We start from the raw sequence: 18,573 nt of genomic DNA on the forward strand, positions 1-18,573 counted from the left end.
TTTCAAAATGTCTTTTGAGTTACAATTCATAATTATAATAAGATATCTTAAATCATTAGTCTGTATTGTGCTTGGTAAACTGTCATATGACATAAAAAAAGTATCGGTGAGTATTTTGAAAAAAGTATTGGTACTTTTACTAGGTCTTAAAAAAATGGTATCAGTACAACCCTAATATAAAGTATACTCATTGAAGGGCACTCCCAGAGCTTGTATTAAAATCCTTTTAATAATCATTCATTATAAAACAAGTCACAATTCAACGTTTCTGCTTAAACAGAAAGTCTTTTTCAACCCATTAAAGCCTTTTTCAAGAGTTCCGTGATATGAATTTTGATGTATAAAAATTGATGTCTTGAAAAAAAGGCTTTCTGTTTAAGCCGAAACATCAACTTATGACTTGTTTTTAATGAATGATAATTAAAAGGATTTTTAATACAAGCCCTGCAAGTTCCCTTCAATGAGTATACTTTATATATATTTATATATATATATATATATATATATATATATATATATATATATATATATATATATATATATATATATATATATATATATATATATATATATATATATATATATATATATATATATATATATAGGGAGTGCAGAATTATTAGGCAAATGAGTATTTTAACCACATCATCCTCTTTATGCATGTTGTCTTACTCCAAGCTGTATAGGCTCGAAAGCCTACTACCAATTAAGCATATTAGGTGATGTGCATCTCTGTAATGAGAAGGGGTGTGGTCTAATGACATCAACACCCTATATCAGGTGTGCATAATTATTAGGCAACTTCCTTTCCTTTGGCAAAATGGGTCAAAAGAAGGACTTGACAGGCTCAGAAAAGTCAAAAATAGTGAGATATCTTGCAGAGGGATGCAGCACTCTTAAAATTGCAAAGCTTCTGAAGCGTGATCATCGAACAATCAAGCGTTTCATTCAAAATAGTCAACAGGGTCGCAAGAAGCGTGTGGAAAAACCAAGGCGCAAAATAACTGCCCATGAACTGAGAAAAGTCAAGCGTGCAGCTGCCAAGATGCCACTTGCCACCAGTTTGGCCATATTTCAGAGCTGCAACATCACTGGAGTGCCCAAAAACACAAGGTGTGCAATACTCAAAGACATGGCCAAGGTAAGAAAGGCTGAAAGACGACCACCACTGAACAAGACACACAAGCTGAAACGTCAAGACTGGGCCAAGAAATATCTCAAGACTGATTTTTCTAAGGTTTTATGGACTGATGAAATGAGAGTGAGTCTTGATGGGCCAGATGGATGGGCCCGTGGCTGGATTGGTAAAGGGCAGAGAGCTCCAGTCCGACTCAGACACCAGCAAGGTGGAGGTGGAGTACTGGTTTGGGCTGGTATCATCAAAGATGAGCTTGTGGGGCCTTTTCGGGTTGAGGATGGAGTCAAGCTCAACTCCCAGTCCTACTGCCAGTTTCTGGAAGACACCTTCTTCAAGCAGTGGTACAGGGAGAAGTCTGCATCCTTCAAGAAAAACATGATTTTCATGCAGGACAATGCTCCATCACATGCGTCCAAGTACTCCACAGCGTGGCTGGCAAGAAAGGGTATAAAAGAAGAAAATCTAATGACATGGCCTCCTTGTTCACCTGATCTGAACCCCATTGAGAACCTGTGGTCCATCATCAAATGTGAGATTTACAAGGAGGGAAAACAGTATACCTCTCTGAACAGTGTCTGGGAGGCTGTGGTTGCTGCTGCACGCAATGTTGATGGTGAACAGATCAAAACACTGACAGAATCCATGGATGGCAGGCTTTTGAGTGTCCTTGCAAAGAAAGGTGGCTATATTGGTCACTGATTTGTTTTTGTTTTGTTTTTGAATGTCAGAAATGTATATTTGTGAATGTTGAGATGTTATATTGGTTTCACTGGTAAAAATAAATCATTGAAATGGGTATATATTTGTTTTTTGTTAAGTTGCCTAATAATTATGCACAGTAATAGTCACCTGCACACACAGATATCCCCCTAAAATAGCTATAACTAAAAACAAACTAAAAACTACTTCCAAAACTATTCAGCTTTGATATTAATGAGTTTTTTGGGTTCATTGAGAACATGGTTGTTGTTCAATAATAAAATTAATCCTCAAAAATACAACTTGCCTAATAATTCTGCACTCCCTGTATATATATATATATACAGCAAATACACAGTAAAACACATAAGAAAATATTACAATGGAATAAAAATACTTTTTTTCAAGGTTTAAGGTATTTGAGTGGAAAGGGCCCCCAAGTGTATATATATATATATATATATATATATATATATATATGTTTACATTTGTATATACTGTATGTATATACACACACACGCACATTATAGCCCTTGCCAGTCAAACACTTTGCCATATACCTTTTATACATTTTTATATGAATATTTTTTTATCAGATAATGTATAAATTAGTGTAACAATTTATTTTACTATAATTATGTTGTGTTTGGTCCAAATTTTTTAAAAAATCTTTATGCAAGGTCTTCAAAAATATGTGCGCTATTTTATTTTGTGCTTGAGCGAACGAGTTTACTTTCAAATCATAATAAGCAACCAATTAAGCACAGACACTATATTGCTTATTGTAACCCGCACTACTTGTAATCTGGCCCAGAACTTTAATCCTTTCAGAAATGAGCATATTGACTACAAAAGCACTTTTACAACCTGCATTCCTAATAGTTTTTTGTTTCTTTAGAAAGAAGAAACATCTAAGTGTGACAGGCTTCCCCACTGTTTTATAAATAACAATATGGTATTTATTGTACATCATATGTAAAATATATAGACAAAAACAATACATTTCCCATATCATTATGTCTGCGCTGTCTGTCTTATATGATTTGAGGGGTGGGTCAGATATGCTAGTGAAAGCGTAGGGTTACCATAAGGGCATATGGGATGTGATATGGATGTGAAAGGGCATGACTTGGGAGTTGATATGGGACTCTTTGTCCTCTCCTACTTCCTCCAACCACCCCCTCACAGGTTATCCAAACCTCACACATCTGTTAAACTCTGGGTTTTGTTTAGTTTACCTGAGCCATCTTGAAGGAGTTTCTGGCAGTCTACAAATAAAATTAAATACTGTATGTACAAAAGTATTCAGTTTATTGATTCTAAAGTAGCTACCTCCGCTACATGACTCAATCACATCAATCAATCAAACAATGTAGGGATTGAGCTCTGTTTCCATAGGCAACCAATTAAAAAATTTGAGTTACATTTTAAAAGTTGTATAAATTACAGGAGAATTTTCAATAATGTTACAGGATCCAAGATACATTTGGGTCCCATAAAGGAGCACAAAAAGATCTAGACCTGGAACCAAAAAGGGCACAAAACAGGGCAACACTACCAAATGTAGAACATTGTGCCCATATCCTTGCACTCTCTTCAATACCTTCCAGATGTATGTGGGTATAGGTGTTTCAGACAGATCAGTGTGAGGTACCATCTGGCTAGTATTTTATAATTAATCTCCAACAATTTAGTGGATGTGGATGATTTCCTTGTAAGGCGAATTATCTTTTTCCAATCTTCTTCCCCCAAGTCTTTTTCCAATTCTCTATTACCATTTGTCACATAAGATGGAAGGCCCTGCCTATGGGTGTCAAGTAGTATCTATCTAGCAGTTAATAATGTTTTTTTTAAAGGTGTTTCTACTAAACATATTTGTTTGAAAGGTGTAAGGGGTCTGGTGAAATTAGATCTAAAGGGGAATGTCTGTAATAAGTGGCACAATTGGTTATATTTTAACCATTTATAAAAAAAAATATATCCATAATGTCCACTAGTTCTGTTCTAGGCGTAAATTCCCTAATAGTTTTACTATCAACTGAAACAGCTTTATCTTATTTGTGTTCCTGAAATAAGTTAAAGGGACAGTCTACACCAGAATTGTTATTGTTTTAAAAGATAGATAATCCCTTTTTTACCCATTCCCTAGTTTTGCATAACGAACACAGTTATATTTATATATTTTTTACCTCTGTGATTATCTTGTATCTAAGCCTCTGCAGACTGCCCCTTTATTTCAGTTGTTTTGACAGACTTGCAGTTTAGCCAATCAGTGATGGCTCCCAGGTAACTTCACGTGCATGAGCACAGTGTTATCTATATGAAAAACATGAACTAACACCCTCTAGTGGTGAAAACCTGTTAAAATGCATTTTTAAGAGGCGGCCTTCAAGGTCTAAGAAATTAGCATATGAACCTCCTAGGTTAAGCTTTCAACTAAGAATACTAAGAGAACAAAGAAAAATTGGTGATAAAAGTAAATTGGAAAATTGTTTAAAATTACATGCCCTATCTGAATCATGAAAGTTTTTTTGGACTAGACTGTCTCTTTAACTGTTGCCTTTAAAGTGCCTATTCCTTTTATAAGTTATTTTTACATAAATTAATCTAAGAACAACCATTACATTTATAAATGGAAGAATACATATTTCATTTTTATAGTTTCAGATCTCCTGATGTGGGAGCTCTGTTATACTTCCTCTATTTATGATCTGGTTTATTTGAAAGATCAATCTATCCTCTGCCCTAGATTGTAAAACTTTCCTGATTGGTTTCCACCCCAATCACTCAGACTCCTCCCCTGGCCACTCACTTTAAGATTATAATTTAAAAATGCTAGGAGGTATTTAGTCAAGGAAAGTCGATCTCATTTACATAACCAGAGTCCTGTTTTCCAGCAATTTCTTCAACATCCATTTCTTCCATTGCAGTTAAGGACTCTGGGTAAAAATGTACAATTGAGATTCACATCTCACTTTTTTAGCACTTTATTTCACTTTATACATTGATTACTTTTATAATTTTATTCAAAACAATTCTCTTGTCCTTCTACCTACATGGACTCTTTTTTTTCTATTTGCGGTCGTTCCTCCTTTTATTAAACTCCACTCTTTCAACGCCCCTTAAAAGTACTGTAATTTTACACATCTGATATTGAAATTTCAGACAAATTATGTATTTTTATAAATCATCAGTCATATATTATATTTACATTAAAAAACATACTTCGGGCAACATGGTTTGAGCCGTTACCTAAATTAAAAAAACAACAACAACCAGAGCATATGAAAATAAAACACAAGGCACAGAATTTTGTCAGTTGTATTTTTATGAATCTGTCACATTACAAATTGCTGAGGATTATTATCACTGAGGGATATATATATACTCTGATCAAAGAAATACTTAAGAGATGTACAGACAATATGGGAGCTGTATAGACAGCATGCAGCAAACAAGCGAAGCATTTGGGTGTTTGTATTATTTTTGTTTCATATATACATAAATAAGCCGTGTGTACAAAATCACACACACTACATTTGTTCACATGTTCATACAACATGTGTATTTCTTTATTTTGTTGAATCTGTTTCCTTTTCTTAGTAAAGAGAACGAGTTAAAGGATTTTTTTAGAATATATATATATATATTTTAGATTGTGATTGCAAACATATCATTTGCTGACAAAACTTTGTACACAGGGAAAATGTGGAATGATTACTTAAAATATGTATTTATAGCAAAACAGAATTCTACAGTACTTGTAAGTAATCATTTGAGAATTAAGGTTATGCCTTTCTATAGTATTTATCAAGGTTTGCATTGTAGTACGTTTCTGTAACAGAATATTTACATACATTTAAAAACTGAACAGCATGTTAAATACAGCTGGGAGCTGACAAGGTTGCTCTGTCTATATATCAGAAAGTCAGAAAATATTTTATATTATAATATTCTGAGAGCAAGACCATTTTTCCAATAATTTATAATGAGCTACTTGTTAAAAAACCAATTTCCTTTTCCACAGTGTTACCAATGGCACTCAGTCACTCAACTAGGAGAATTTGAGTTTGTTTTACGCATTCACGTATACGATAATCATCAAACACACCAAATAAATTAATCTCAAGTGTTTAGATTGTGCGCAAGTGTATGACAGTTGGTTTCTAGGTTACAGAATACAACGTAACAAAACCAATTTTTTTTTACAGTGTTGATGAACAAAATTGCAATTTCCAAATTGAAATTTAAAATAAAAAATATACATTAATCGCTTTGCCAATAATAATGTAATAGGCATTGGAGCAGAGGTTATGTAATGATGAAGTATTTTCCTTTCCATTTATTTTGGATTGCTTGTAAGCTAACATATCCAGTGATAATGTAATCTTACACTGGTTTGACTGCAAAGTGAACAGATCAATGACACATTTTCTGTAGATGCTCTGACAAGATATTCCTTTAGTAGAAAAATGAGGTACCACACAGTACAGTCACAATAAATAGAAGAGACACAAGATAGTGACCATATTCTTTCCAGTTAGATGTTTATGTATAATAAGGAGATGCCCAAACTGATATTTTTTAGCTTAAAAAATAGTTAAAATATCTCGAACCAATATAAAACAATCTGCATTGTGCAGTCAGATTGGCCTGTGTAGATCTAGCATTGCTTTGTTGCAATGGAAACAAGGTTACATGTTTACATAAACACACGTCGTACAGTTCTGATGCCTCCATGACGAGGGACATGTACGTATTGAGTGACAACACCACACACCATCTCAGGCTGTCACATAACCAAGCCTCTGCCTTTAGTCCTGTCTTCAGCAAGTAGTAGCCAGTGATTGGTGGATGGGAGGTTGGAAGCAGCGCACATGTTCTACGGTGGAGCTGTCGCTCTCAACTGATTTCATGTATTTGTTCAGCACGGCAAAGATCTCATTGTTTAAGATTTGATATTTCCGAATTCTATCAGCCATTTTCTTCAGAGGCTATTAAAGTAGAAGAGAAAAACAAAACATATGTGACACACTGACTAAATACATTTACACTACAAACACTGATAACTGGGTAAATATATATTGTGATCATTAATTAAAAGGACAGGAAAATCAAAATTAAACTTAATGATTCAGATAGAGCGTGACATTTTAAATTTAATTCTGATATATATTCGCTTTGTTCTTGTATCATCCTTTGTTGAAGAGTAAACCTAGATAGGATCATAGGAGTGTGCATGTTTCTTTAGCGCTCTACAGCAGCAGTGTTTACAACTTTGAGGGTTTAGGTAGGTGAAACTCAAATGCAGGAATAGATTCACAAGAAACTAAAGGCTTTAATAAAACAAAAGAAACTAAAACTGAGAATTGGCTAAAGGTCAGGTACCAGGAAATCAACCCAGAAACTAGGTACCAAGGTGTAAAGCAGGAGCAAAGTCCAAGAAAAGGCCAAAGGTTTGGTACCGGGAGATCAGTCCAGCAACTAGGTTCAAAATACTCAGCAGGAAACCCAGGTACAGGTGTTGAGGTTGGTACAATGGCACAGGAAGCCCAGTGGGTACTGTTGGTCAGGCTGTCACAGGATACCAGGTAAGCTGCCACTGGTACAATGGCACAGGAAGCCCAGCGGGTACTGTTGGTCAGGCTGTCACGGGATACCAGGTAAGCTGCCACTGGTACAGCAAGTACAGGAGATTCAGCAGGCACAGGAAGCCCAGCTGGTACTGTTGGTCAGGCTGTCACAGGATACCAGGTAAGCTGCCACTGGTACAGCAAGTACAGGAGATTCAGCAGGCACAGGAAGCCCAGCGGGTACTGTTGGTCAGGCTGTCACAGGATACCAGGTAAGCTGCCACTGGTACAGCAAGTACAGGAGATTCAGCAGGCACAGGAAGCCCAGCGGGTACTGTTGGTCAGGCTGTCACAGGATACCAGGTAAGCTGCCACTGGTACAGCAAGTACAGGAGATTCAGCAGGCACAGGAAGCCCAGCGGGTACTGTTGGTCAGGCTGTCACAGGATACCAGGTAAGCTGCCACTGGTACAGCAAGTACAGGAGATTCAGCAGGCACAGGAAGCCCAGTGTGTACTGTTGGTCAGGCTGTCACAGGATACCAGGTAAGCTGCCACTGGTACAGCAAGTACAGGAGATTCAGCAGGCACAGGAAGCCCAGTGGGTACGGTTGGTCAGGCTGTCACAGGATACCAGGTAAGCTGCCACTGGTACAATGGCAAAGGAAGCCCAGCAGGTACTGTTGGTCAGGCTGTCACAGGATACCAGGTAAGCCGCCACTGGTACAGCAAGTACAGGAGATTCAGCAGGCACAGGAAGCCCAGTGGGTACGGTTGGTCAGGCTGTCACAGGATACCAGGAAAGTGTAGCAGAATTCAGGTAACTGGTATCAGGAACAAGGTAAGTACAAGGTTGTTGCAACACTGGATATGGGGAGAACTGAAAGCAGGAAAGAACCAGGTGATCTGCTCAATAACTTAGGCCAGAGTAATGGGCTAAGTGTATTTATATGGGTCAATTCATCTCAAGTGATCCATTATTTGTCAAGTTGGTTGCTTGACCATTTTTAATTTTCCAATTTTTTTTGAGTGATTACCTCTATGTATTGGTATTTCAAAACCACCATTTTTTAATTTTACTTGGTTTAATCACGACAGCCATCTTTGTGTCATGGCGCACAACAAATTTTGGTTGTACAGATGTTTACGGAAACCTTAAAGGGACACTGTACCAAATTTTTTCTTTTGTAATTCAGAAAGAGTATGCAATTTTAAGAAACTTTCTAATTTACTCCTATTATCAATTTTTCTTCGTTCTCTTGCTATCATTATTTGAAAAAGAAGGCATCTAAGCTTTTTTTTGGTTTCAGTACTCTGGACAGCACTTTTTTATTGGTGGATGAATTTATCCACCAATCAGCAAGGACAACCCAGGTTGTTCACCAAAAATGGGCCGGCATCTAAACTTACATTCTTGCATTTCAAATAAAGATACCAAGAGAATGAAGAAAATTTGATAATAGGAGTAAATTCGAAAGTTGCTTAAAATTTCATGCTCAATCTGAATCACGAAAGAAATTTTTTGGGTAAAGTGTCCCTTTAAAGGGACAGTTCACCCCAAAAATTTCTCCCCTTTAAATTCTTCCCAATGATCCCTTTTACCTGCTAGAGTGTATTAAATTGGTTACAAGTAGCTCCTTTACTCATATTTCAGCATTTGAAATAGCTGATTTAGTTTTAGTATAGCCACCTATAATGAAAGTTTTGATACTGGAGTATATGCTATTGACAAGGCTAAGTAAACACAGCCAGAAGAAGAAGTTACACTCTCAGTGGGGTGCAGGATAGTTAAGTAATAAAATTATAATTTTCCATTGTTCTCTCTATGTATTGAGCTTTGTTGTTCCAGACAATTATAAGATAAGGAAGTAAGTCTGTGTACACAAACTTATGACATAATGAGATCTGCTATTACCTTTAAGTTCAACCCATTGTAATAGGCTGTGGTTTCAAAGCCCAAAAGCAGCTACTTCATATACACAAATAAACCTGAAAATGCAATTTCTCAAATATTTTATACTCCGCAGCTGGTATAACAAGTCATTGAAAATACAATAATATAAAAACAATTTTACAGTGTACTGTCCCTTTAATATCTCAGCTCAGGATGGTCTTAGCTCCTTGGAACAAAACTGATCTCTAGAGCACATTATAAGGTACATGCACATACTGTATATAAACATTTTGCACAGGGAGCTTGTCGCTGGAGGGCAGTCAGGTAAATACCTAACAACAACAATTGATGACACAATACAAAACTGCTGCTATAGAGCGCTAAAGACAAGTGCACATTCCTGAGATCCTATGAACAAATCTAGGTTTACTCTTCAACAAAGAATACCAAAAGAACAAAGCAAATTTTATAATAGAAGTAAAGGGAAAAGTGTTTTAAAATGGCATGCTCTATCTCAAGTATAAATGTTTAATTTTAACTTTAGGCTCTCTATAAAAATTGAAGAAATAAAGTACAAAATAATACGCCATTTAACAATACAACATGCTTAAAACAAACCACTGTGCACAGAAAAATATATTGAAAGCCCTTATATAGTAAGAATCTTCTAATTCTGTAAAGTAAAAGAGCAGGTAGTAAAGAAAACAGTAGATGCTTCCTAAATAAAAGTTAATTCAGAGTGTGCCAATGATTTGATAAGAAATACCCCCACACAGAATGTGAGATGCAGTAGTGAAGTACTGTAACCCGATCTCAAATCTTCCCTTTTATAAAAAAACGGTATTTAACACTGTACAGAATTATGACATCTGATCCAACGTGCATTTCACCCCCAACTGCTGTTTAAAACACAGGCTGCCCCTTTACGTAACGCAAGTAGACAATTATGACTAAATAAGGACTCACTACAGCCTTTTGTGAGTAGAGTATTTATGTTTTGAACACATTTTATTTGTACACAGTTGTTATTGAAAAAAATTATTCAAAAGTTTTAATCTCCATTAAAGTAATGGAGCCACCGTGTAGTAATTAGGTTTTCCTTGGTTTAAAATCCTATTGGGGTCTTTTCTTTAAGAGGTGAATGTCAGGTAAATTGAATCATTTAAATTCCTGCCATTAATTATGCATAAAATCTCCTTCAAGAGCTGAACTAGCCCTGCACATTTTAATGCTGTGTACGATTCACCTAAAATAGGATAACTGCAGGGGAATTGCCTTCTAACACAGCTCTATTTGCAGGAGATACTGACTGGGTTTGGCCCTTAATAATGCATAGTTAAAGGGACAGTCTAGCTTAATTAAACTTTCATTATTCAGATAGGACTTTTAATTTTAATCAACTTTCCAATTTACTTTTATCATCAAATTTGCTTTTTTCTCTTGGTATTCTTAGTTTAAACTAAACATAGGTAGGCTCATATGCTAATTTCTAAGCCTTTGAGGGCTGCCTCTTATCACAAGCTTTTTAAATCTCTTTTCAACACAAAGACAGAAAGTACATGTGGGCCATATAGATAACACTGTGTACAGGCACAGGGGGTTATTTAAGATTTAGCACAAAACAATGCTAAATTTAAGACAATAGTTAATAAACAGTCACAGTCATGTGATCAGGGGGCTGGAAGAAGGTTCCTAGATACAAGGTAATCACAGAGGTAAAAAGTATATTAATATAACTGTGTTGGGGTTATGCAAAACGGGGGAATGGGTAATAAAGGGATTATCTATCTTTTAAAACAATAACAATTCTATGGTAGACTGTCCCTTTAATGAAAGATTTCAAATCAACTGCAATTCAACTCTTGTGAATAGAGCCCTATTTGATCTTATCTCATTTGCTAAGGCCAGTAAAGGCCAATTACAAAGGAACTACAAGAGTAACAGTCTAACAGTGTATAATGTCCCTTTATACTGGGAGGCGGGGAAAGCGGTACTAAGAGGGGTACCCTTTAACTGCAGTCATATAAAAGGACATTTCACAATATTTAACCCCTTAACAGGTGCCGTACAGGGTACAGCCCCTCTTGTTTAGCCCTTAAGGACACACCCCTGTACAGTGGCTGCGTTCTGGGCTGTTAGTGTGCCGGTCTCGCCGCTGTCAGTACAACCGGACTATTTCTGCATGCCTCAGGAGTGAGCCACTGCAGAAATAGTGTAATGCAGGCAACCCCAGGCTAGCGATAACAGGGGCAGGGTGTCCCTGTGATCCCATGGCTGTAAGTGAGGGACTCTATTCATGAGATACACACTGCAATCAACATGTATCTCATGCTGTTGCTAGAATCCTGCAGGTGAGGCTACCAAGCAACAGTAAAGTAACTGTCAAAAATGTCAGTTACTGTGCATACAATCACTTTGATTGTATACTTAAAGGGACAGTCTACTTGAAAATGTTTACTGTTTAAAAAGATAGATAATCCCTTTATTACCCATTTCCCAGTTTTGCATAATCAACAATGTTACATTAATACACTTTTTACCTCTGTGATTACCTTGTATCTAAGTCTCTGCAGACTGCCCCCTTATCTCAGTTCTTTTGATAGACTTGCATTTCAGTGCTGGCTCATAAATACTACCCAGGAATGAACACAATGTTATCTATATGGCACACAATAATTAGTGCTGTCTAGCTGTGAAAAACTTTCAAAATTCACAGATAAGAGGTGTCCTTCAAGGAATTAGAAATTAGCATATGAGTCTACCTAGGTTTAGCTTTCAACAAAGAATATCAAGAGAACAAAGAAAATGTGATGATAAAAGTAAATTGGAAAGTTGTTTAGAATTGCATGCCCTATCTGAATCAAGAATGTTTAACTTTGACTAGACTGTCCTTTTAAAGTGGAGCCTATATACCAGCATGCGGCAATGCAGGCTGGTATCAGGATCACTGGGCAATCGCTGGATGCCTTAAGAGTGAGACGATCCAGTAATGCCCAAAAAACTGCTCCATGGTCATGTAATCACTATGACAGCCAGTCAGATTGATCACATGTCAAAAATGACAAGCCATTCTTTGCTAACAATAGCTTGTCTTGGCCCCTACCCTTCTCTCCCAGTATACACATACAATAAAAAAAAGTGTTAAATACATTTTACTAAAGTATGTTTTCATAAATTTATTTTAATAAAGTTTATTGTTTTTATCATTTTATTTTAATAAAGTGTTTTTTACCCCTAAATTGTATTTTCCGCCCTTGGAGATAAAAAAGGTTTAAGCATAATGTGTCAAAATACCGCTATATAAATACCATAGGGTGTCTAAATTGTATAAATAAGAAAATTTATGCTTACCTGATAAATGTATTTCTTTTTTGACATGATGAGTCCACGGATCATCTTAATTACTAATGGGATATTCACCTCCTGGTCAGCAGGAGGCGGCATAGAGCACCACAGCAAAGCTGTTAAATAGCTCCTCCCTTCCCTCCCACTCCAGTCATTCGACCGAAGTTAAGGGGGAAAGGAAAAAACCAAGGTGCAGAGGTGTCTGAAGTTTAAAATAACCAACAACCTGTCTCTTAAAAAAAAAGGGCGGGCCGTGGACTCATTGTGTCAAAAAAGAAATAAATTTATCAGGTAAGCATAAATTTTCTTTTCTTTTTTAAGACACGATGAGTCCATGGATCATCTTAATTACTAATGGGATCCAATACCTAAGCTAGAGTACACAGATGATACGGGAGAGACAAGACAGGGAACCTAAACGAAAGGCACCACTGCTTGAAAAACCCTTTCTCCCCAAAAAACGGCCTCAGCCGAACAAAAGAGTCAAATTTATAGAAAAAGTGAGAAGAGAGGACCAAATTGCATCCTTGCAAATCTACTCCACAGAAGCTTCATTCTTGAATGCCCATGAGGAAGCAACGGCCCTCGTGGAGTGAACCACAACCTCCTCAAGAGGCTGCTGGCCAGCAGTCTCATATGCAAAAAACAAAAAAGACTGGCGAAAAAAGCCTTAGTCACCTGTAGGTAAAACTTTAAAGTACGGACCACGACCAAATTGTGCAGAAACCATTCCTTCTGAGAAGTAGAATTAAGACACAAGGAAGGAACAACATTCTCCTGATTGATATTCCGATCAAAAACAGCCTTAGGAAGAAATCCTAATTTAGTACTTAAAGCTATCTTATCAGAATGAAAATAAGGTAAGGTGACATATACTGCAATGCCGAGAGCTCTGACACTCTGCGAGCAGAAGAATTAGCAACAAGAAATAAAACTTTCCCAGATAACAGATTCATATCTAAGGAATGCATAGGCTCAAACAGAGTCCCTGGAGAATTAGAAGAACTAAATTCAAACTCCATGAAGAAATAACTGGTCTGAACACAGGTCTGATCCTAAAAAAGGCCTGACCAAACGAGTGTACGTCTGGAATGACCGCCAGACGAACCTGAAACAAAATAGACAAGTCCACTATGTCTTTCAGAAAATTCTAGGAATCCGATCCCTACCTTAAGAGTATCCTTAGGATTCGCACTAGAATAAAAGTTTATGCCATAACATATGAGTAAATGTTTCCTAGACACAGGCTTAAAGGGACACTCAATCAAAATTAAATTTTCATTATTCAGATAGAGCATGCCATTTTAAACAACTTTCCAATTTACTTCCATTGACTAAATGTGCACAGTCTTTTTATATTTAAACTTTTTGAGTCACCAGTTCCTACTGAGCATGTGCAAGAATAAGTGTGTATGCATTTGTGAATGGCTGATGGCTGTCACATGGTACGTGTATGCATTTGTGATTGGCTGATAGCTGTCACATGGTACAGGGGGAGTGGAAAAAGACATAACTTTTAAAATTGTCAGAAAAAAAATCTACTACTCATTTGAAGTTCAGACTAAGTGTTTTTGCATTGTCTTGTTATCTTGCATTTGTTGATTATGCAAATCTACTGTGTTGACTGGTCCTTTAAAAGTCTGATTTATGGTCTCAATGACCAAATCCTATTCCATGCTTGAATAAAATAAAGTTTTCACTAGATAGCATCAGGGAAAATATTTCCAGGTAAAAGAAGGGTCCGTGACGTAAAAGATCCTTCCTCCACGGACACTCCCAGACGGAAGATGTGACATGTCCCCCAGGACTGCCTACCAATACTGCGGACCACGCCAATGAAATGAAGATCACTGACGCCCTCTCCTGCTTAGCTCGAAACAAGGCTCCAGGAGAAAAATTAAATGGAGGAATTAAATATGCAATATTAAAATTCCAAGGTAACACCAAAGCGTCTACTAAAAAGAGCATGAGGGATCATTGACCTCAATCCATACCTCAGGAATCTGATATTCTGTCGAAAAATCATGAAATTCAAATGCAAACGACCCCACTGAGAATCAATCTGGAAAAGGCACTCCCAGCCGGAGTTCCCACTACCCTGGGAAAAAAGTCTGCCCACTTATGAAGACCGCCTCTCCTAAGACCTTCCTGTAAAAGGGTCATCGACAGACAGAATTGCGGGTCTCAGCCCACTGAACTATTTTGGCTATCTCTGTCATAGTCAAGAAAACTTCAAGCCCCCCACAGATGAAGTAAGATTTAACTTAAACCTGATAAACCCAGCCGAAGCTAAGTGAGGCCAGGTTAGGAGAGGATAGAAAGATTACTCTTGTACTTTAAAATGATTATTGGAGGAACAAACTCCACTCGAGTCCATGTTCCCTGCTCTTAAGAGAGCCCCAAACAGTTCTCCAGCCCAAAGGCTGACTGTCTGTCACATTCACCCAGAAAACTTTCAAAGCAGGTTCCCTGGGAGCAAAAGATCCAGCGACAAACACCAAAGTATTCTTAACTACTGAGAACTGAGTAGGACGGCCAACTGAAAGTTCACTGTCGCTACCAACCCCAATTATTTCCCAGCACAAAGACACTGATGTGACTGATATGCTAGGCAAGAATCAAAAAAATTATTGTACTCCTGACAACTGTCAGCTTTATTGATGAGGAGACTAATATAGTTCTCCAAGCAAAACTACCCTTGTAGTTGGAACTAAGTAACTCTTTTCCAAAGTAATGATCCACAATCGGAGCACCACCCACAGAAATCTCAGACGAGTTGGAATGTTTGTCTGGAAAAAACATACTTAAGGATTTGAGATAGTCCTTGTTGATGAGAGCAGACACTTAGTATGCTTCCCTCAAATCCCCCGTGGTCTAAATTGACCCTCTTGGACCAAACAAAGTACGAAAGGATAGATTCCATCTTGAATTTCTGAGAATCCTGTAAGGATTCTAAAATAGGTCTGAAGATTTCCTCCTTCGGGAACCGCGGACAGATAGGAATAGCATCCCCAAACTCATTTTTGCCTTAGACCAGGAACTGTCACTCCCAGGTCGGAGAGGATCCGTACACAGTGTAAGAGCACCTCTCCCTTCGTCAGATCTGCCAATAAATCTTGAAAGCAGGAACCTGCTCTTGGGAGGAAAGACTCTAATTTGTATCCCTGGGACACAATGCACCCCCCCCAGGGATCATGCTCACAAACCCAAGTCTGATTAAAAAGGAAAACCTGCCCCCTTACGGATCGGGTGCACGTCCCTCATGCTGTCTTCAATTCAACAGCAAGCTTCCTTTACTGTCTTCCCCTATTCTAAACCTGATAGGGTCCTTGCCATTCTGTCAAAGAAAGTTCTCTCCTTTCCAGGAAGGTTAAAACTGCTTCTGCCTAGGAGAAGGAGTGGAAGGATTTCCCTAGAAATCTCGAAAGGAACGAAAATATTTCTTATCCTGTAGATAAAACATCCGCAGACCAAGATCTTAATATAGTACTCTGCAGGTCAATATAGCAAAACCTGAATCATATCTCCCAATGAATTAAAGGAGTCTACTAACTTAAAGGTCCTATCCTATCTCTGAGATAGGGGTGTCTGTCCAATAGAAACAGACAACGCATCAAAACCAGTACACCGTCGTACTGTAGACAGTAGGTTGACAATGAAAACCTTCTAGCTTCTATCCATAGAGTTCTCCTGTGTAGGGACCTTAGGGAACTACTATCCTCCATGCGAATAGTATCTCCCTTGCTTAGCGTGGAAATTCTCATCCACCCTGTATCGTTTTCTTTTTTAAGGATAGGAGAAAAAGGGGGAACAGAGCGTCTCCTATGCCTTAGCAATATCTCTATAGTCCTATCTGGAACAGGAAATACTTCTATCACACAATATTAGTATAACTTACTGGGCTCTCTCGGCTAGACTACACCGGTAGTGACGGAGTCACTCAGGATAGCTAAAACCTCCTCCAGTAGCAAATGGAGGAATTGAAGCTAAAACAGATGGAAAACAGACTCAGGATCAGATAAGGGCATTGCCCCATCTGAGCCTGAGAAGTCCTCCTTCAGTTACAGGGAGGAAACATATGAAATATCTACAACTGATCAATCACATTATGATGAGTGAATATGACCTCTTGCACTTTTCCCTACCGCTAGGGAAAAACTGTATTAAATGCAAGGTAACTCCAGGTGGAGTGAGAGAAGGACCGCAGGGCACTGCATGTGGGCTATAAAATTTTTGGGACGCCTTAGTGAGAAATTTGTGGCATATCTTGACCATTGTCAATAGGCTCCTAAGCAATATGCAACTTAGGAGAAGTAGGTTGAGAACAAGCTATCTTCATTAATTAAAGATCTCTCAAAAAAAGAGCAATAGAAAGGATTGGCAATGCTAGATTGGCATCCAAACCTAAAATAAGAGACCCCTCGCAAGGCCTCTTTGTCCATCCTGAGATACAAGGGATTAATTAAACAAATAAATAGCTGACATTTTTTAATAAAATTTAATACATAAAAAAAACGTTACTGTCTCTTTAAATTTAAAAAGTAACTTTTTTTTTTTTACTTTTTTTTATTATGAAGTGAGTTAAATTAACACTCAAATAACCTATCTACACCTCGGCTTAATCCTGCTGAGGTGCCTCTGAATCAATCCATCAGAGTCTGTACCTTCAACATTTAGCTCTTATTATACACTTAATCTTTGTATAAAAACAGATTCGGAGCGCAGCTGCAGCACTGTCCGGATCTGCTTAACTTTGTACAAAAACAGATCCGGAGCGCAGCTGTACCGCTGTCCGGACTGAAATACTAAGGACAGTGCTAGAAATAAATAAAGGCTCTACTATCCGATACTGAAACTGTGGAGGAGAGCACAGTCTAACAAGGCCTTAAACATAGCTCCGCCCCTCGTGGGCGTGATACAACTCAGGCTCCAGGTCCCATTAATGTAGCATCTAGCTATAGACCGTAGTGCAGCTCAAAAGAGAGCCAAACATAGCCCGCCCTTCGTGGGCGTTACAACAACGTTCTCCCGGTCCCCATTAATATGTTTTAGAAATAGGCCACCGGGAGCTATTGAACCATTCTCTGTAAACCTGGGGGCAAATTGTGACACAGTATGTTATAGAACACTCCTGTGACCCAACCAAACACCTCTTCTGAGTCCCTCTGTATGTATCTGGCTCAGCCCATGTGAATAAAGTCCCCAGAGAAGCCACCTTCTAGTCCCACAGCCCCAGTGCCTGCTCACAATGTGCTGTCAAAGGATCCCCTTCCTTTATATATATAGGAATTATGTCCCAATAAAGTGCTTCACTTCATCTGAGATTCCTCTTCAGACCCAGAATAAAAAGTCAGCACTTACCTTTAAATTCTACACGACAGCAGGGCAGCTCATTAGGATTGAGAGGTTCTCTCCCTCACATAATCCTGTGGAAAAGAATAAAGCCTGAGTCATCTTACTTAGGCTATTAGGATTAGGGCAGCATCAAAGTATGGGAGGCGCAGTGAGAATTATGTCCCACAAGTTCCCATTGCTCTAAAGCCACCAATGCTCTATTGAAGAGACTGATATGGACTACGGCTACACCCCAGAACAAAGCAGCACAATCTTGCGCTACTTTAAAAATAATAAACTCTTGATGAAGAATCACAATGTGCTGTCAAAGGATCCCCTTCCTTTATATATATAGGAATTATGTCCCAATAAAGTGCTTCACTTCATCTGAGATTCCTCTTCAGACCCAGAATAAAAAGTCAGCACTTACCTTTAAATTCTACACGACAGCAGGGCAGCTCATTAGGATTGAGAGGTTCTCTCCCTCACATAATCCTGTGGAAAAGAATAAAGCCTGAGTCATCTTACTTAGGCTATTAGGATTAGGGCAGCATCAAAGTATGGGAGGCGCAGTGAGAATTATGTCCCACA

At 38.0% G+C, this 18,573-nt stretch overlaps 1 protein-coding gene across 1 annotated transcript in view; it reads right to left on the reverse strand.

Moving 5' to 3' along the window:
• Nucleotides 1-5,147: 5,147 nt before the first annotated feature.
• Nucleotides 5,148-18,573, reverse strand: part of CYFIP2 (cytoplasmic FMR1 interacting protein 2) — a 236,629-nt gene continuing 223,203 nt past the window's right edge. The window contains exon 31 of the mRNA XM_053718790.1: nt 5,148-6,831. Within this exon, the coding sequence (XP_053574765.1) occupies nt 6,664-6,831 (168 nt within the window). The 3' untranslated portion in view covers nt 5,148-6,663. The remainder of the gene's footprint in view (nt 6,832-18,573) is intronic.

This window comes from Bombina bombina, chromosome 6, assembly GCF_027579735.1.
Source record: "Bombina bombina isolate aBomBom1 chromosome 6, aBomBom1.pri, whole genome shotgun sequence".
Taxonomy (NCBI): Eukaryota; Metazoa; Chordata; class Amphibia; order Anura; family Bombinatoridae; genus Bombina; species Bombina bombina.